Source organism: Clupea harengus, chromosome 7, assembly GCF_900700415.2.
Source record: "Clupea harengus chromosome 7, Ch_v2.0.2, whole genome shotgun sequence".
NCBI lineage: Eukaryota > Metazoa > Chordata > Actinopteri > Clupeiformes > Clupeidae > Clupea > Clupea harengus.
Window position 1 is genome coordinate 504,160 of NC_045158.1, and position 21,197 is coordinate 525,356.

A 21,197-nucleotide genomic window follows, 5' to 3' on the forward strand; every position below is an offset into this window, starting at 1 on the left:
CTAACATGGAAGAAACAGAACGGAAAGGAGGGATTTCATTAATTTACGATCTCAATATAGATTAGACTGCACTGGTGTAGAAGTGACATTTATCCCCATGTTAAGATGTCAGTAAAAATGTGTAGTGGATTTCATGGGGCCTTGAAGCCCAGCATAGATGTGAATAAGGGGGGTAAACTCAATCCATACTCACCATGTCCTCATGCCACTCCATACTCACCATATGACAGGTCAAAATTCACTCTAGTTACCTCAGGACTCCAGAGTTGCATATAAGTATATTTATTAGACAACAACAACAAGCTTGTTGGGCTCACCCACGTCCTGGCAGGTCAGAGAGAAGCACGGCTTACTCCCAGACTGCAGCAGACGAGAGAGAAACACTGTTAAACACATTGCACAAGGTTTATATAGATAAAAGTTTAGCGTTCCATACTCACCATGTCCTTCCTCACTGTGCTGTGTGCTAGGGGGTACTGGTATGCTGGTCTGGAGTTTGGAGCAGAGTGCTACTGCGGGCACAAAATCCAAGCCCCCAACGCCTCGGAGAGCGAATGCAACATGGAGTGCAAAGGAGAGCGGAGCAGCCTCTGTGGAGGAGCCAACCGCCTCTCTATCTACCGCATGGAGCTCAGCCAGGAGTCTGCTCGACGCTGTGAGTGATAACACTACCCCATCGTTCCTTCCCATTATTCCTTTGAGGTGTACCTGCAGTTCACACTCTAGAAGAGTTTTGTATCTACTATAACTGTGAGGACATCTCTTGAGGTTCCTGTAAAACGCAGTAATGAAGCATGTCGTCACCTTCCTAAAATAATTGCCTAAGTCATTTTTTTCAGATGAACAAAAAACGTAACCAAAAATTGAATATATGATATTTATTGATAATGTCACTCCAAAAGGTTATGACAAAATATTACATTTGGCATACTAATAACAATGTATGTCAATTATGTAACACAAGAGGAATAAATGACAAAGGCAAATTTTTGAACATGCCTTTGTGACTTAAGCAATTTTAAACCTTCAACTCTGTCAACAATCAGTCATCTTAAAAAGCTTGTCAAATTAATTTTGTCTTTTGACTTAGGCAAAATAAAACTGCCTAAGTCACACTCTTGACATAGGCCATTATACTACAGGGGTAGAATCACATGATCTGTTCAACTGAGGATGTAGGCGATTTTACCAGAGGTGGCCAGCATCACGAGGAGACGATTTAGGCAATTATTTTAGGAAGGTGACGATGTGAAACATACACTAGATTCACTAGTGTCAGACTGAACCATGAACATTTCAAACATCAGCAATATACTGTTTCAGTTAACCCTTGGGAGACAGTATTCCTTTGGAGGAATATTTTGGTCTTGTTGTAAATGCCTTTAAAGCTCTGAGTTTTTGTCCTAGAGACATACAAATAACACCCCCAGAAACCTTGAATCCCCTTGAAAAATAAATTAGCACTTAGTAAAGAGAATACATCTTACAATCTTACACATTTCAGTCTCTGAGTGAGTTTTCAGCTCCTAATGACCCGTCCATTAGCAAATGAGGGCTATTCATATAAGGGAATGGTAATTCGGCGATCCCTATTGGCTCATGACGTGCCAAGAACTTTGTGGGGGGTAGACAGCCACAAAGACATTCCAGGGTCATTACTTAATGGCCATGGTCTTTGACAGGTGGGCCATAAGCAGTCCCAGGTGTGTTTACGCCTTACTAAGCAATATTAATTGTGAGGGAACACTGATTTTGGAGAATAAATGGTTACTCTGAAGTTACTAATATTTAGTAGTGAAACCACACACTTTCTGAATGCTAAAATCGCATATGTATAGCTAACACCTATGTTTACAAGGTTCAGAGTGGCCCGAAATCTTTACAATGTGTTTTTGTAAAAAGTCTGAGCAGAAAGTAGTTTTTTGTAAGGGTATGTTTATATTTGATTTAAATAAAAACATATTTGACTACATTCCATTGCATTCTACTACATGCCAATTCAGTTTGGGCAGAGTTCCATTGGCATGAAATGATAGCTAGTTATCTAGCTGACGTTAAAGTCTGCTCAATTTAACAAGGTAGAAACCCTCTGGAAACCCTAAGCCTGTGCAGATTCATATTAACACGAGTTCATTTTCACTTTATATTAAAATAAGTTCATATTACACATGCTAGCAAGTAGCCTATAAACTGTTAAGATGGTTCCCTAAACTAGAGATAGCTAGCATAGTTCATAGCTAGGTTAACTAGACCTTGCATGTTTTACACACCTCTCACAGCGCTTTGCGCTCTGTAGCATCTGTTAATTAGGCAAGAGTCGGTCGGAATACATGACCCCTGTTACTTTATAGTTATGGAAGACTGTGTGAATGAAAATTAGTTGTCTATCCCATGTTGTTTTTACCTGATTGTGAGTGACGGTTGGGATGTGGGCTTGGTGATGTTGCCGTTTCAAACGATGCAAATATATTCATTTACCATCCAGGTTGGCAAGGGCAAGGGCAAACTTTATAACAAAACAAAATTCTTTAAACAAAAACCAAATTAAATATCAACTGTAGCGTAACAGTATTTTATAGAGAAATAACTCTACCTCACACCAGGGGAGCTGTCCTTCTCTCTCACAACACCTAAGGGAACTGAACTACCCTCTTAAGAAGGCCTTCCTATTACCACAAATTGGCCTAATAGGGCTGACCCATGAATATGGGGAAGCATAGTACATATTGCTGACTATTAACTAAATTAATCCATTTATGAAATGTGTGCCAAATAACACATGTCAATTTTATCCAACGAACACCCATTTAATCCAATGGCAAATAACCCCAGAATGCATAATAATTACATAAAGGAAATGTGGACAAAGCAAACTGTCACGGAACTCTCAGGACTCAGAGATGGAGTGTGATACAAACAGGATTTATTGTAAATGGACAGCCAGCAGACAAACAGGACACGGTGACAGACTTGAGTTGACTAACAGGACACGGAACAGGAAACGGAGAAAACAGAACGTACTGAGAAACTAACTCAAAGTACGCAGGCTCGGAGCACTGGGAAAACAAGGAACTGGCGTAGAAGCGCAGAAAACAAAACTCAGAGATACATTCTTTAACAAAACTGAACGCCGTAGCGTGAAACAAATGTACACGAGTAATACTCGGAAAAGGGCTAGATGCTACGAATGTTGAGGATGTCTAGGTAGTACGTCGATGGGGTTTAGTCTATGTAATACGAGGCCAGACACCGAGTTAGGGGAGTGAGGGGTATATATGCTGGAGTGACAGGTGCTGGTCATCAGAACTCCGGTGATTGAGGAAGCGGTGCAGGTGAGCGAGTAGAGTTTGAAGGGGGCGTGACAGGTGCAGGTTCACGCTCTAGCGTGACACAAACACCCCTGTAACAAAATGCCCGCTCCCTCCCCTAGTGGTATGCTGTAAAGGTACTACCCCAGCGCGAAGCGCGCCTTGTCATTGGGACCAGTATGGGGGAAGCGAGAGCACCAGGAAGTGTGAGTAAGTGTATGTTTAATCAGTTTATGGACGTTATAGAAATACCAATGACAAATGGATGATGACAAAAGTGGGTACCACACTATTACCCGGCAGACCAATAGTGTGGCAGACCAAACAAAGAGTCTGTCTGCGCCCAAACGCCAAACCGGCGGTAAACTCCAGACACAAACATACTATCACGCTGCACAGCAACAAAGCACAATAAGTTCAGATATCTTGATAAGAGGGGAGAGGCGCTGTGTGGTGTGATACTGGACCTGGAACCGGTAGGGCTGCAAAGCCAGGAACCATCTGGTTATCCTTGCATTAGAGTCCTTCATATGGCCGAGCCACTGAAGAGCTCGGTGATCAGTTTAAAGCATAATGCAAACATATCTACTTTTTGTAGTGCACCCCAGTGGTCAGATGATGCAAAGGTTTTTGCATGTCCTCAGGAAGGGGTACTGAGTGCATGTACCAAGTTTGGTAGCAAGTTATGAGCTTACTTCCTGTTGGCATTCAATTTCAATTGGTTGCCAAAAAATGAATGCGGTCAAGCGTTAATAATCTATCTGATAACTGTTGTGAGGCCTGGTCTGAAGATCATCTGTAGCAATTTTAGTGAACATTTTGGTCAACATTTGACAAAATTTGTGTCCTGTGAAATTATTTTTAACTTTGTGGTGGAAATTGATGCGATGAGGTGCGTTCAACTTGGCCTGACCCATGGAGTCAAATGGTACCTCATTTTCAGAAATCCTTTATACAGTTACAAAAGTTACATACATAACTGTACCTCCATTTTTTGACCAATCGGTGGCGCTAGAGCACTTGCAGCGTAACCATGAAATTGATGAGAAGAATCATGAGACTGTCCTCAATCAGTGTGTCAAATTTCGAAATGTTTTACATTTCTGTGAGCTGCCATAGAAATACTGACCAGAAGAAGAATAAGATAATGAGACCACACTGCTGTGACCCTGTGATGCCCAAAATCTCAAAGAGGTGCACTCACTGGAAAGACTAATCATGTTATCTGACTTGTGTATTATATCAGTAACCAATGATCTTGTATGCTTTCGTTGTGTTCAGATGGAAGTGCCATCTTCAAAGGATGTTTCCGCAGACCAGAAAATGCCACATTGGCTCTACCCATCAGTGCATCAATAAGAAATATGTCTGTGGATAAATGTGTTGACAAGTGCACAGAGAAGGTAAGACAGTGTGTACATCTCTGTTTATATGTTTGTTTGGGTGTTGTGAGGTCCTAGTAATGTAAAGCTCTGTAGTGATTATTTGAAAATTGAAATGTAATGTATATATTGGCCCCTATTTTAACGACTGTCAGAAGCGGGAGCACATGCGCACGGTTGCTCAAGCAATAAAGTGAGCAGTAAAGGCTTGATCAAAGGCACTAAGTGGGCAGTGCCGAGCTGAACTTTATTAATGAAAGGTTTGATTAAAGTCTGCCAATAACATTGTCAAGCATCCCTTTAAACTGAATGCGTCAGACGAGATTACAATGTAAGCAGATGGCAATATCGCCGTAGGTTCTGGACAGTTTTACAAGGTATAAACTTTAGTGTCTATTGTTCCAAACAAATACATTTGTTGAAACACAATTGTAGCTTATCCGAACTGTTTGAAAATACCCTAACACTGTTATATACTGACTGTTATGCAGTTAAACAGGATAGCCTTTGTGATTTTGATTTTGCTTCCTTAGATTCCGTGACAGTCCAACGTTATTTTTATTGAGATCGATATAGCTCCAGTACATTCTGGAGAATTGATTTCAGACTAGAATGTAAAAGGTCCAAACATGTGAGAGTCTATTTAATTTAATTATCTAAATAAATGTTTTGGAACACATTTGCAACTTCTAGGAGCAAGGTATTGAAACGAAAAAATGTAGATCTTACATCTTTGCTGAGATGTGAAATGTCTCTACCCAGACGGGTCCAAGCAGCTGGCTTCCCCCTTATGTGCCGAGGTTCTGCTCAATGTGTTTCTAACATTGTGTTGGTTGCATGGCTGCACCGGTAGCCAGTTGTCTGTCGGTGTCCAATACCCTTAATTTCGAATTTTCCATAGTACTTACCCCCCTTGCACAATGATCCATATCATGTACATCAGATATTAGTAAAGATAACAGGGTGTGAGCTACTACTGAGATGCCATCATGACCTCCAGAGATTGTATCTGGGATCCAGTTTGCACCCTCTGTTTATCCATAGTTTGTTGTTGATAGTTGTTCTCTCCGTACCATGGCGTTACTATGTATTTGCCACCTTCTCTGCTACCGCGTTACCATGTGGGATGTCCTCTCTATAAGGCTTTGCACTTGCAAATACCAATGTTTTGGTTTCACGAGGGCTTCTAGTAACAATTTAATCTGATCAAGATTGGGGGCGACAGTGGTACAGGAGGTAGAGAAGTCGTTTAGTAATAAGAAGGTTGCTAGTTCGATTCCCTGTCGAAGCGTCCTTGAGCAAGACACTGAACCCCTAATTGCTCCTGATGTGCAGTGTGCCATCAGTGTAAATGTAAAATGTGTATGTAAGTCGCTTTGGATAAAAGCGTCTGCTAAATGACTAAATGTAAATGTTGAATCGGAGTGCCATCAGTTTCAGTAAACCCTCTTTGTTTCCAATGTGCACCATTGAAATGACAAACGTTGTGGGCATAAGCGGACTCAGTGTGTGTTGTAACAAGTCTTCCTTCTCCCAGGGCACAGGCACCTGTGAGGGCCTTGAGTTGTGCTAGTTGAGCGGAACATGAGTGCTCACAGGGCTTCTCCACTAAACCCTTTCCCTGTTTGTTGGATAATACTCTTATCCTGCACACACCGGGTTATTATGCATGAGACTTGCCCCATTCACAGCGTGAGATCTGGGTTCACTGACCAGATCTGTTCTTAACTCTGCAAATGTGATTGATTCGGCTACAGATTCATGCGGTGTGCCAATCGGTTCCCTATCTGATGGGCTTTGCACTGTACTGAGAGCTGCTATAGTGACATCAGGACACCGGAGCAGATCCATATATTTCAGTGGCCTTTGTGGTGCCTTTGCCCTTTTCAGCTAACGCTTTGATCGCATGCTTGGTGTGTATTGTAACCGGTTAATCCATACTGATGGCAGAGGCTTTTTCATATTCCCAGTATACAGCAGCCAAGGCTTGCACACATGGGGGTTAGCCTTGTGCTTCATGATCGAGTCTGGAACTGTAGTATGTGAGTGATTGTTTCCCTTTACCCAAGCGCTGTTCTGGGGTCATCACGGCTGTCATATAAGCAAGCCCATTGCTGCCTTTTTCGTGACTGACAAAAAGCTGGAAGTCATGCTTGTAATTAGGCAGAGTATAAGAACAGGGGCTTGAGCTAATTCCTGCTTCGCTAAAGTAAATGCTTGTTTTGTATCACTGTTCCACAAGAGTGGGGTTCTTGGTTGTTTTTCAGTTTGTTTAGTAAGAGATTGCAATAGGGCTATTCTTAGTTCATGATGCTCAATCCATTCTGCACGAACCCCTATTAACCCAATGAATAACTGCGTTTGTGTCACTGGCCTTGGCTTTGAGCTTTTGTAATTGCTACAGTGTGTTGGGGTGAAATGGCCTTTCCTTCCAGCACTTCTATCCTGCACCTCGGTGCTGCCCCCTATAGGCAGTATATGCACTGCAGTACGGGCACCTAGGGGATTGTGTGTGGGTGTCTTTTGTAGGGCACATCCATTAATGAGCCATGTTCCTGAACTATGTCTTTTATCCATTCTTTACCCAATTCCCAATCTAATTACCTGAAACTGTGGCATTTGCATAACTCCTTTCGCCTGTGCATCTTTGTACAATCCTTCTGCTGTGTATTGAATTTGAGCTCCCAATTTACACAATGCATCTCTCCCTAGTAAGTTTACCAGTGTTTGGTCTGATAGTAGTATTGGTATCTGGATTGCTTGACCTAAGGGTGAAAGTGAAACTGGAGTTCTGAAGGGTATTAGCTGTACTTGTTATTAGCTGCCCTGAGAATCCTACTGTCTTAGCATATTTGCCTGACTTGGGGAGGTGGCATCCCTCACTTGGTTTCAGAGATGTATAAGTGGCTCCAGAGTCCCCCATCATGCTCATTGTTTTACCCTGTAGCTGGACCTGTAACATTGGCTCCTCATCAGCTTGGTGAGATACCTTTAGGATTCTCTCAGCACCCTTACTAGTGTGGCCCCTGTGAAGAGATGCAGGTCCTCTGGAACCCCCCTCTCCTCAAGCCTGACCCTCAAATGCCACCCGGGTTGTTTATCTATAAAGACTAGGACGTTTTCAGTTGCTGTTCATTTTGCAACAGTCAAGGCACTAGGGTCTAACATATTAGGATAAGCATCCCTCAGTGTTCTCAAGACTTCATCTGCCAAGATGCTCCTTGTTTTTTCTACCCCCAATATCTTATGCCATCAGAGCTTTGATGCCCCCCGGTGTAAGAGTCTTTCCACCCTGGAGTGGCACTCGTGTTTGCCCTGGTCCCTGTCCGGTTGCACTGGGGCCTCTAGCATTGCCTCTGCCTCTCCCCTGTGTTAAGAGGGCATGGGGGCCTTGCACATACACATTCACATGTTGGCCCTGTGACCATGGATTGGGCTGCCATTAGATGCACTAAACTTTTCCAATGTAAATATGTAGATGTTCTCTAATGTAAATATTCTTTCAGATACTCTGATCATCTTGTTAATTTAATCATTTTTATTGTGATTTTACAGTGATTTTGCTATAGTAAGCAAATTTACGTTTCTGCTCATATCTCGGGAACCGTATGGGTTGAAAAAAAAAAAAATCCTTGACAGCTCCCAAGCCTTATGCAGCCATTCCCAGCAATTTCTGCCTGTCAACTTTTCCCCGCCATTTTCGAAAAAAACAAACAAAAGTTAAATGAACTCCTCCAAGGCTGTTCATCCTTTCATCCTCAAGACCATGCTGACAAAAAAGTTGTTAAAATAATTGTGATTAGCCATTCTGTTTCAAAGTGGCTTGTCAATCAAAATGTAAGGTATTGCCGGACTCTATGGTCAAACTTGTTGTTGTTGTCAAACTTGCTACATACATTCTTTGGACGCACGCCAGATTTAGTAAAAGGTTGTCCATAGGGGGCGCTACAACTGAAGCATTTTAATATCTCAAGAACCTCTTCAGCTTAAAATCTGAAAATTGGTGTACTTATACATTTCCTGTGAGCCAGTTGGCTGGCTCACAAAAATGGCCCATAAAATGGGCAATCACATTTCAGCAGCCAATATTGTGTGAAAGACCGATTTTCATGAAACTATATAAGCTCATTCATAATGTACACGTAGAAGCTATGTATCAAATATGAAACTAATTGTCCACAAGGTGGCGCCGTAATAAGCACATTTTATCCCATATCTCAGCAGCCGTATGGGTACCACAATTCGTCTGAAGCATTTAATCTGACTGTCAGGAAAATTGGTGTGCCTCATTCTGACAAAAAGTTGTTCAGGGAATTTTGATTCTTTAAACCATTTCAAGGTTACGCATCAATCAATTTGGAAGGCTTAGCCGATTATGACTCTATGGCCAATATCTTGTCATGTAAAGGTTCAAATGTAACCAAATCTGACACCCTCATCACTCCCACAATCTTTGGATGCCATTAGATTTTGTGGCGCTGCAACTAACATATTACAATATCTCAAGAACTGCTTAAGCTAAAAATCAGAAATTCTGTTGACTTACACTTGTTGGTTCGCTCAACAAAATGGCTGCCAATGGCCATTCAAATTTCAGCAGTCAATATAAGCCTGTTTGAAAGGCCAATCTTAATGAAACTCTGTAGGCTCATTCATAATGGCATATCAAATTAATTTTGCCTTTATAAATATTTACGGAACTTTTCCTAAATTCACCTGTTGTGTTGTGAGTGATTCAAGTCATTCAGCCTTTTGCCACCTGGGGTGCTCTGCACATTCTGCTCGAACATTTTGTTGCATTATGCACAATGCTTTATTTCTCACTGTTGTTGATATTCTATTTCTTCAGATATGTTTTGGATAAAATAATCTGCCAAACACCTTAAACAGTTGGTTGTATGTACCTTTGATGAATGGAAACTGTCAAGTTGACAGATTTATTCTTGCAGTTTTATTCAAATTGTTGCTGTATCTCAAATCTTTTCTCTTCTGTATTTGTGTATTTCTAATGCAGGAGCTTCCTCTGGCTGCACTGTCAGGTCGTCAGTGCCACTGTGGCTTCCCCACCAGCCTCTTCACACTGCACGAGCGGGAGGATGAGGACCTGTGTATGCAGCGCTGCACTGGGGAAGATTTTGAGAGCTGTGGAAATGAAGAATTCTTTGTGGTGTACCAAACACAGATTCAAGGTGGGCAAAACGTTGTATTCTGTTTATGGCTGAAACATTTTCAATATACATCTCTTATGTTCAGGTCAACTTTGTGTGTCTTGTGTGGTCAGTAGTGAAGTGCAGGGCGGTGTGCAGGCATTAACTTGGTTTAGTGTTCGTTGGATATTGTAAGGACACTTTTGTTCCTGTTTCATCAGATAATCCTTGTCTTAGGCAGTAATAAAAGGTTCTCCTTTGTATGGGGAACTAGACGCATGCATCTAAGTTGTTTAAATACCTACAATCGAGCCTTTAGGCTGGCAACAAGTGGGCCGGGGAGTAGCCTAACTGCCCCAGTCGTGAGCACCCACTGCCCATCGTTGCCCCCCTCATACCTAGTGATGCAGAACTTGCGATAAATCTTAGCTTACTTATCAGGTCTCCTGGTTTCCAAGACTTAACTGTCCCAATTGCAGAGCCTAACATTAAGTCACTAATCACATACAAACTGTATTTTTACCCAGAACATGTAAGCACACTGTAAATCACACTGGTAGAGGTATTAGACTGGAAAATCTGATAAATATAAAACCTGTATCACTACACTATATAGACTACCCGACCCCTGCTAGTCAGAGTTCTCTGACTTCCTACCCACCTTTGTTATAAACTCTGATAAAATCCTCATAGTGGGAGATTTTAATAGCCACATGGACAGTGGAAGTAATAACCTTACAATCGCATTCCAATCACTAATTGACTCTATCAAGTTTTCCCAATATGTAAACACTCATTACCACAACCACATCATTGACCTTAGAAATGTACCACCCTTTAGTTCTACATCAAAATATTGCCCCTTTCAGATCATTACCTAATAACATTCAACATGCAATTAGAACTCTGCGCAACATCGAAATGAACCCACTTCTACAGTCGTTGTTTATCTGACAAGACCACAACAAAAATCATGTCAACACTACCAGCCGCACTTACTTCTGCTCTTCAGCTCTTACTTCTGATGTAAGCACATCCCCACCTCCTATCGACCTACTAACAGATGGCATCAAATGTAACCCTTGACACTGTTGCACCACTGAAAAAGAGAATAAGAAAACAGAAAAGACTCGCCCCATGGTACACTGACCAGACTCGTGCACTTAAACAAATTACTAGGAGACTAGAAAAGAAATGGTACTCCAGCAAACTTCAGGTATTTCACCTGGCATGGAAGGATAGCCTTGTAAGATATAAAAGAGCTTACTATTCTTCATTGATTGAAAACAATCAAAATTCTCTTTAACACCATTTCTAGACTAACAAAAGAACCGAATACAATGGAACATTGTTCCTATAACCTGTCGCAGTAATGATTTCATGACCTTTTTCCAATAACAACATTTTAACAATAAGAGAAAGAAATTCAGTCTCCATGACCCTAGTAGATTATAAATGGCAGTGTACATGATACATTAAAAGAAGAAAAAAAAAAAGATTTGTGATGGGTGACATGACACCAGAATGTACATAAATTGTACTTTACAGTGACAATGTGTTCATTAATATTCCTTTATAATTTCCTAATGAACAGATCCCAGTGGGCAGTAGCAAGTCAGAGTCAAAACATTGTTTCTACAGTCAATGCTATTTTGTTCTCCAGCATCTACATTAAATGACTTCATTGATCCAGTTCAACAATCTCCTCTTCTTTCATGTCAGATCATCGATGTATGGACCGCCGGTTCCTTCCAGCTCGCTCCAAGCGGCTGGTGGCCTTGGCCAGTTTCCCTGGGGCAGGGAACACCTGGGCCCGTCACCTGGTGGAGCTGGCGACAGGCTACTACACAGGGAGCTACTACTTCGATGGTTCCTTGTATAACAAAGGTAGCGTACCTATGTCAGTTATCGGACAGTGTCAAACATCCGCCATTCGGTTAAACACTCAAAATGCTAAGTTTAATAATGGATTAACAATCTATAACTTCAGTTTAATAATGGATTCACATGACAACGTGAACGTTTGCCGATAACACACGCCGTCCGATAATTAACGCCGTTAGGATAAGTGTTCAAAAACAGTCCTTTGATGGTTCCTTGTATAACAAAGGCAAGTGTTCAAAAACAGTCCTGGCGATGTTCTGGCCTTCAGTTTGAGGACAAAACGATGAAGGAAATGTGAACTGATTTTTGTGTTGTACTGCTTCACTAAGGGTTCAAGGGGGAGCGTGACCACTGGCGCAGCGGCAGGACCATCTGCATCAAGACCCATGAGAGTGGCAAGAAGGAGATCGAGGCCTTTGACTCCAGCGTTCTTGTCATCCGTAACCCATACAAAGCCCTGATGGCTGAATTCAACCGCAAGTATGGTGGTCACATTGGATTTGCCTCCCAAGCACACTGGAAGGGTAAAGGTTAGCAGTTGTATGATGTTCAGAAATGTTTGTCATTTGCTGTTGTCTCATTATCCCAAAAACCTTACATTTACATTTACATTTAGTCATTTAGCAACCTTCTGATTACTAAACGACTTCTCTACCTCCTGTACCACTGTCGCCACTGCCGCGATCTTGCTGCAAAGATTTATAGCTATTACCGCTAAGACTACTACTACTATAGCTAACAATGTTTTTAGTTATAAACAGGAAAATATGTTGAATTCCTAGTGCTGTTTGTTGGGGATTTCCCGAAGCGGCCACATGTCTCACTGCCACGTCCCTCTCAAGTGTAACAGGGATGTTTGATTCCCTCCTCCTCTGCGTTGTGTTGAGTAAAGGTGTAAAGTGACACGCGCAACTAGTCAGGGGGTCACTGAGTCTATTGCGGTCACACAAGGGTGGAGGAGATGGCGGCTAACATTCCCAGTTCAAGTCCTTTTTCACAGTCATTAAACATACGCTCCACACACACCCTTCTCCACACACACACACACACACACACCCTGCTCCATCCACACACACCCTGCTCCACACACACACCCTGCTCCACACACACACACCCACACACACACACACACACCCTGCTCCATCCACACACACCCTGCTCCACACACACACACACACACACACACCCTGCTCCACACACACACACACACCCTGCTCCACACACACACACACACACACACACACACACACACACACACACACACCCTGCTCCACACACACACACCCTGCTCCACACACACACACCCTGCCTCCACACACACACCCTGCTCCACACACACACACACAGCCTGCATCACACACACACACCCACACACACACACCCTGCTCCATCCACACACACCCTGCTCCACACACACACCCTGCTCCACACACACACACACACACACACACACACACACACCCTGCTCCATCCACACACACACACACACACACACACACACACACACACACACACACACACCCTGCTCCACACACACACACACACACCCTGCTCCATCCACACACCCTGCTCCATCCACACACACACACCCTGCTCCACACACACACACACCCTGCTCCACACACACACACACCCTGCTCCACACACACACACACACACCCTGCTCCACACACGCACACACACCCTGCTCCATCCACACACCCTGCTCCATCCACACACACACACCCCTGCTCCACACACACACACACACACCCTGCTCCAAACACACACCCTGCTCCACACACACACACCCTTCTCCACACACACACACACCCTGCTCCACACACACACACACACACACCCTGCTCCACACACACACACACACACCCTGCTCCACACACACACACACACACCCTGCTCCACACACACACACACCCCTGCTCCATCCACACACACCCTGCTCCATCCACACACACACACACACACCCTGCTCCACACACCACACACACACACCCTGCTCCACACACACACACACACACACACCCTGCTCCATACACACACACACACACACACACACCCTGCTCCATCCACACACACACACACACCACACACACACACACACACCCTGCTCCATCCACCACACACACACACACACACACACCACACACACCCTGCTCCACACCACACCCTGCTCCATCCACACACCCTGCTCCACACACACACAACCCTGCTCCACACACACACACACACACCCTGCTCTACACACACACACACACCCTGCTCCACACACACACACACCCTGCTCCACACACACACACACACACACCCTGCTCCACACACACACACACACACACCCTGCTCCACACACACACACACACACACCCTGCTCCACACACACACACACCCTGCTCCACACACACACACACCCTGCTCCACACACACACACACTCCCTGCTCCACACACACACACAACACACACACACACCCTGCTCCAAACACACACCCTGCTCCACACACACACACACACACACACACACCCTGCTCCATCCACACACACACACCCTGCCCCACACACACACACACCCTGCTCCACACACACCACACACCCTGCTCCACACACACACACACCCTGCTCCACACACACACACCCTGCTCCACACACACACACACACACACACCACACACACGCACCCTGCTCCACACACACACCCTGCTCCACACACACACACACACCCTGCTCCATCCACACACACACCCTGCTCCATCCACACACACACCCTGCTCCACACACACACACACCCTGCCCCACACACACACACACCCTGCCCCACACACACACACACCCTGCCCCACACACACACACACCCTGCTCCATCCACACACACACCCTGCTCCACACACATACACACACACACACACCCTGCCCCACACACACACACACCCTGCTCCACACACACACACACACACCCTGCTCCACACACACACACACACACCCTGCTCCACACACACACACACCCTGCTCCACACACACACACACACCCTGCTCCACACACACACACACCCTGCTCCACACACACACACCCTGCTCCACACACACACCCTGCTCCACACACACACACACACACCCTGCTCCACACACACAAACACACCCTGCTCCACACACACACACACCCTGCTCCACACACACACACACACACACCCTGCTCCACACACACACACACACCCTGCTCCATCCACACACACACACACACCCTACTCCATCCACACACCCTGCTCCACACACACACATCCTGCTCCCTACAAAACTTTGGCAAATCTTTCCCAAAAAGAAAGACATGACCCAGCAGTGGAGAGATTCAGGGAAACACACTCAACTCTGCTACACTCACCCTAACTGGTTTCACTGAATTTAAATTAAAAACGGAAAACACACCCCTGCTATCAACTATGACACTTGCTTGTGCTTGCTCTAGGGTTTCAGACTTTGTACTCTGTAAAGTGCTTTGAGTCTATTGTTAATGGCACTACATAAATCAATAAAAGATCTGTAAAAAATCCACTACCTCCATATTGTATTGTACCCAACCTTGTGCTGAATAAAAGAATGGGCTCAACACATTTTTTTTTAATTAATAAAATGTGCTAAACAATGGGCACACGGTATGATTTTACTCACTGCATCCAAGTCTTCATTTTCTTCCTCCATATTGGCCTTGGCGGAGGTCTGCGCTCTCCGAGTGCCCTTCTAGTTATCCAATGAGTTTTGACATATTTGTGACAGATTGCTGTTGTGTGTTGTTTACATAGTTATCCAATGAGTTTTGACATATTTGTGAGAGATGGCTGTTGTGTGTTGAAAATAATCGCCGTGTTTAGGGATTCGCAAAAGACGGCTGTGTTATGAAAATGACATGGAAATCATGATATGTCCCTGTTTTGTTAAGTTTGTTTTAGTGCAATTACATGGAGTTTGACAGGAGAAATCCTGGAGAAAAGACTGAACAGTGGAATTGTATGAAACTCAAAAGATGAACCTCTCTGATAGCTGTGTGAAACAGATGTAATGTCTGACAGGACAATTAGTAACTATTAGAGGACAATTCACATCTATTAGACGAGTAAATGATTGGTAAGGTGATATCTCTGTAAACGTAGAAGATAATGAAACATACAGCTACAGACGTATCAATAAATAAAATATAAATGTCTTTATATCCATATAATCATTTGGGTTCTTTTTCTATGTTTGTCCATGTGTATTTTACAGAATGGCCCGAGTTTGTGAACAACTATGCACCGTGGTGGGCCTCGCACACTCTTGACTGGCTGAAGTTTGGGAAGAGGGTGCATGTGGTCCACTTTGAAGCACTGAAGAGTGAGCTGTTCATCCATCTGAAGAAGGTGGTGGTATTCCTGGGTCTGGAGCCGTCGGACGACAGGTTGCTCTGTGTGGAAGGCCAGAAGGATGGCAACTTTAAGCGCTCGGGCCTGAGGAAACTCGAGTACAATCCCTACACTCCTGAGATGCGAGCCACAATCGATGGCCTCATCAAGACAGTTGATTCTGCTCTTAGAAAGAGGAATATGCCAGGTGTGCCCGAGGACTACAGACCGAGATGATGAAGACTTTGGGCCTTCTCTTTCCTCTTTCTTCCTTACGCCATTGATACCTTTATTGTTCATCACCCAAAGAGTTTCATGGGACAGAGTGAAAAGGAAATGGAACTGATCCTTACAGAGACTAACTTGACTGTACAGGTTAGATGGTCAGATGATCAGTTTAAACTGACATTGAAATGAGAGAATACAATGTCATTCTCTTGTGCACACTTGTCTTAACTCTGTAACTGTCAAACTGTGACCAGATTTATCGCTCCACTGCATACTGTCTGCTGGCACTTTATTTGCATCTACCCAGAATTGTACTTCATTTTTCTCACGCAAAAACCCCCCCCCCACTATTCAACAGCCATCCTGTAAGTAAAAACAGTAGAGTAAGTAGGTCCACAATCTTTAAGTAAATTCTTATATGTGTGTCCATATTTGTCTGATATCAACATAGGGTTGAATAAAAGAAGAGAAGAGGTGCTACATGTAGTCATTTTAGTTTAACCATTAAAAAAGAACTGAAAATATACAAAGAAATATGTCTTGATACAATGCCAAAAAAGGAAATGCACGAGATATCTACTTAAGCTGTAGCATGTAACAGGCTAGCCGTTAGCACTTTGTTACTCAGGCTCTTGTCATACCACTTTGTACCTCAAGAAGCAGTAGTGAGACACTGTAGTTAAAACAGCAAGCAAGCTTACCTTTCCTGTAGTTAGTAGCAATCCCATCGGTTACAGTGCACTCACACGTACTCATTGCATTAACATTTGACAGTGGGTTTGCCCAACTTTGGGGGGTGTGTTGAACACAGATGTTTATAGCGAGATTGACAGGTGAACAACCAATCACACCACTATGAATTGCTGACTGCTGTGTAACTTAGTTAGCAAGCCGTTTACCTTGTGGGTAGTTACCTTACTAGCGTCTTAAATAGTTGGCTCAAAGGCTTTGCAAATCACCTCAGACGTATTTGTTACAATAACAGGGTTTTTACATTATATAGTTAAAATCGAAGCAAAAAAAGCCAAACAAATTACATTTATGTACAAATACAACCATCTACGATGTTTGGTCTGCCATCTTTTTTTCAGTCTCCCTCTCTTTGGATATTAGCATGAACACGATTTTGATTCGCTGGCGCCTGCGCTGGAATATTTACATAAATGCGATCCGATTGGCTGGTGCCTGCGCTGGAATATTTACATGAACGCATTTGATTCGCTGGCACCAGCATTACCGCTTGAAAAGGTGAACTTTTCTCCACTTTCTACCACAAGCAACGGAACAACAATTCAGTTTGGCAGCGCATGACATCAAAGTCAATGGAAAGTGTCTCTGTCGAAGCCTCAAAAGCGTTTGAGTGCCCCGTTAACATTATTGGTTAACTAGTTAGCTAGCTCAAAAGCTTGAGTGCTGAAGTGAATATCTACTGGGGACTATTTGCCTTGACTAAGCTAATGTAACATTCATCAATGGATGTTTATGTAGACACTTAATGATTGCCCATATATCTTTTTATCATATAAATGTTTTCATACTACATGTAGCCTCTGCCATCTTGGTTACTTCTGCAAGGCAGATGAGCTAGGGGCAAATTGTTTGGAGTGTCGAGTATGAAATCATTTAGCTGACTTGCAAACAGCTTACCATTCTTGCATATAGTACCTTTAAACCACATGTGTCAAACTCAAGGCCCGCGGGCCAGATCCGGCCCACCAAGCGATTTCATCTGGCCCGCCGGATCCTCAGAATGTTGCAAAAAGTTCCATTGATTTGAATGAGCCACGGTGTAATTTTATTTGGCCCGCCAGATAATATGTAATGTCAATCAGAGCTGCTCTGCCATGGTCACCGGTATGTCGCACGCACCACTAATACTGCTTGCTTGTTCAAAGATCTCTTTGAAGAGGTATCCAAATGTGTAAATGAAATGGGGCTGCCTTGGGACAAACTTGTTGGACTGACCACAAATGGAGCGCCTGCGATATGCAGAAAAGAGAGGCATAAGAAATGAATGCCACTGACTTTTATTTAGAAATTTGATCTCTGTGTTTATAGGCAATAACTAATAGACCTAAGATTAAGCCTGCTTGTCCCAGATTCAATAGGCCTATGTTAAACTTAAGTTTAAGAATATATCTTTTAATTTTTTTTCAATAAATATTGAATATGTCCGGACCTCGACTTGGACGGAGTTTTTTAATCTGGCCCTCTGTGTATTTGAGTTTGACACCCCTGCTTTAAACTAACCATTACATTTTTAGGAACTAACCGAAACAACTGTCCTGAAATATCCAACAGGCAGTGGTTATCTTACACAACACGCAGGTCAGTCACAGAGAGGCAAAAGCAAAGGCAGCCCTCTCCGCCAAAGACTCTGCTATGAGTTATGCGCCTCCTCACACCATTCCTAGCTGGAGACTATTAAAGAGAAACGTTTTAAGTCTAGACTTCTCGGTCTGCTTCTCTGATAGAGGAAGGAAGCGTATTCCATTGGAGTATTACTACTGTAATTTCTGACACTCTTGGAATTACAAGAAGACCTGCACTCTGAGCTGGAGGGTTTTTTGATGGGCAGTATGGGACTATTCAATACGTAAAGTATAGGTAGTTCAGAGCGAGGCTATTCAGGGCTTTGTTTGTTAGAAGGAGTATTTTAAAATCGATTCTACATGGGCAGGGAGCTGTCATGGACAGAAAGTTCCGGCCTGCCAAAAGTTCCGGATGACGCAACAGAGACGTTCCGATCAGCTGTTTTGCTTTTTCACGTGAATGATTTAGAATCTTCATGGCACATTACTATGGAATTACGGCGATAAATACGATAAACATGATCAAATAACTTAATATCACAATTCTGTTTGTTTAAAGATCGATTTGGACATCTGGAACTTAATTTGGATCACGGAGTTCTCCGGTAAAGACTAGTTTGGCTGTGAACACAAAGCTATCACAGTGGTTCTTAAACGTTTTGTCCGGCGACAGCACAAAAAAAACATTGACTGACTTTATAGGGCGACAATTCAGTTTTACTTTCAATGATGAGACACTTGTTTTTATTTTAAACTCTGATGTAGAAAATGCCATCTATACTGTATAGAGTAGGTTCGGTTTTGACACGGTTTATCAGTTGTCACGATCTTTCACACCAGCGAACTCTGACACAGACACTTACCTATTGAGCAGATGGAAAACTCCTCTCGTCTTTACTGAAATGCTAACAAAGGTCTAATCTACTTCTCTAAACTATGATGAAATCCCATGATAAAGAAATAGTTCCTGGCTGCACTCTTCACATGGCACTTTGCATGAGTGCACACTGGGCCTTGTGTTATGGTCATGTGTGCACCACCATGATTGAAAACCCTTAAGCATACATAGGTTAGCAACACTTAACCAGCACTTGATAGTAATAACTATTTAATAATTTATTTCCACAAACAACTCACAATTACATTATCGCTGTTAAGGCCAAGGGTAACCCTAATAGTAAAAGGAAGGCAGAGGCATTTGGAATGCAATCACAAAATGATTGATTTATTAAATAATCAAAATTGATCACAAAGTGATCAGTAGTTGTAATGTGTGGAATGTGCTGTGTGCATGTCGAATGTTCCAGAGTCATGAAAAGGGACTCGGGTCACAGGAGCAGCTCCTTGGCGCCGGTGTAGTCGATCAGCTGTTAAGTGACAGTCCCGCCCACGAACACACCTGAAACCTAGGCTTAGGGGAGCAGACACAGAGAAAGGCAGCGAGTAACAGAGAAGGCCTGATGACTATCACAAAAACAGTAGATGTGCAATCAGCTACATGGATGTGGCATGTTGTTTCTAAGGCCTGTTTTAGTAGAAAGCCCTCTCACCAACGTCAAGGTACAGGCCATAGAGAGTTTTTTATTTATTTATTTTTTTAAATGAAAAACAGAAAATGAAATAATGCATTACTCAACATTTTAGCGACACCACCCTAATTCCTCCTACATGTAGTGAAGTGCTGTCTGGTAGGCCAGGTGTGTGGGTTAGGGTTAGTGTTAATGATGTTGTAATTAACACGTAAAACTATTTAAACAATTCAGATCAACTTGAACTGATTAGCCTTTGTATGTACGGTTGCGGAACCCCCTGATCCTCACTGACTTCCATGACCAGTTAGACACACATTTATTCTGTGTCTCAGACCTAAATATGGGAATCATTAGTGAAAACCAAGAAACTCCGCCACCGTCACAAAGCCCATCTGGTTTGCTTAAGGCACACCAATTGGCAGTGAACAACAAACATGAACAAAGGAACAATGAGAACAACAAACTTGTATTGATAGCAATAAATAAACACAGAAAAAGATTGAAACAACAATTATAAATAACAGAACAATTATCTAACTTTGATCACTGTACACTTTTTACATATAAACAGATGACTGTAAGGAGAGGTGCAGTCCTGATGGAAGACCTCACCACATCTTCCACAGGCTACCACTGCATCCTTACCTCTCCTCACAGTCCGCCTGCAGTAGCAGTGCACCTCCACCTCCATGACGTAAACACTAACAGCAGAGGCACTCCTCCTTGTGTAAAGAGGAACAGAGATGAGTCCGCATGCGGTCTTGATGGTACTGTACCATGCAAGGATCCTCACCTCTACAGTCTTTCAGTTTTTAGCAACAGACTAACCTTCTCCTCTTCCGACATCACCACTCTCCTCAGACAGGACCCATCGCCTTGGTGGTACAACGCATCCCAGCCGACCTGGATATGTGTCTCCTCGTGAAATCCTACCACTTCCCAAATGTCCCCCCCAGAGCACAAACCAAAAAAAAAAGCGTGTGAAGACAGCCATCCTAACTGATACTCCTGAGAAGCAGACAATAGAAAAGGCTTATGAAGA

At 43.3% G+C, this 21,197-nt stretch overlaps 1 protein-coding gene across 2 annotated transcripts in view; it reads left to right on the plus strand.

Moving 5' to 3' along the window:
- LOC105896860 (WSC domain-containing protein 2-like) overlaps positions 1-20,950 on the plus strand; it is a 32,744-nt gene extending 11,794 nt beyond the window's left edge. The window contains exons 2-7 of one of the 2 annotated variants that reach the window (XM_031570050.2): positions 471-655; positions 4,590-4,711; positions 9,705-9,879; positions 11,560-11,724; positions 12,051-12,245; positions 15,968-20,950. In XM_031570050.2, the coding sequence (XP_031425910.1) occupies positions 471-655; positions 4,590-4,711; positions 9,705-9,879; positions 11,560-11,724; positions 12,051-12,245; positions 15,968-16,320 (1,195 nt within the window). In that variant the 3' untranslated portion in view covers positions 16,321-20,950. Of the gene's footprint in view, positions 1-470; positions 656-4,589; positions 4,712-9,704; positions 9,880-11,559; positions 11,725-12,050; positions 12,252-15,967 lie in introns of both variants that reach the window. The other variant, XM_031570049.2, reaches the window with a different exon arrangement.
- Positions 20,951-21,197: the final 247 nt, after the last annotated feature.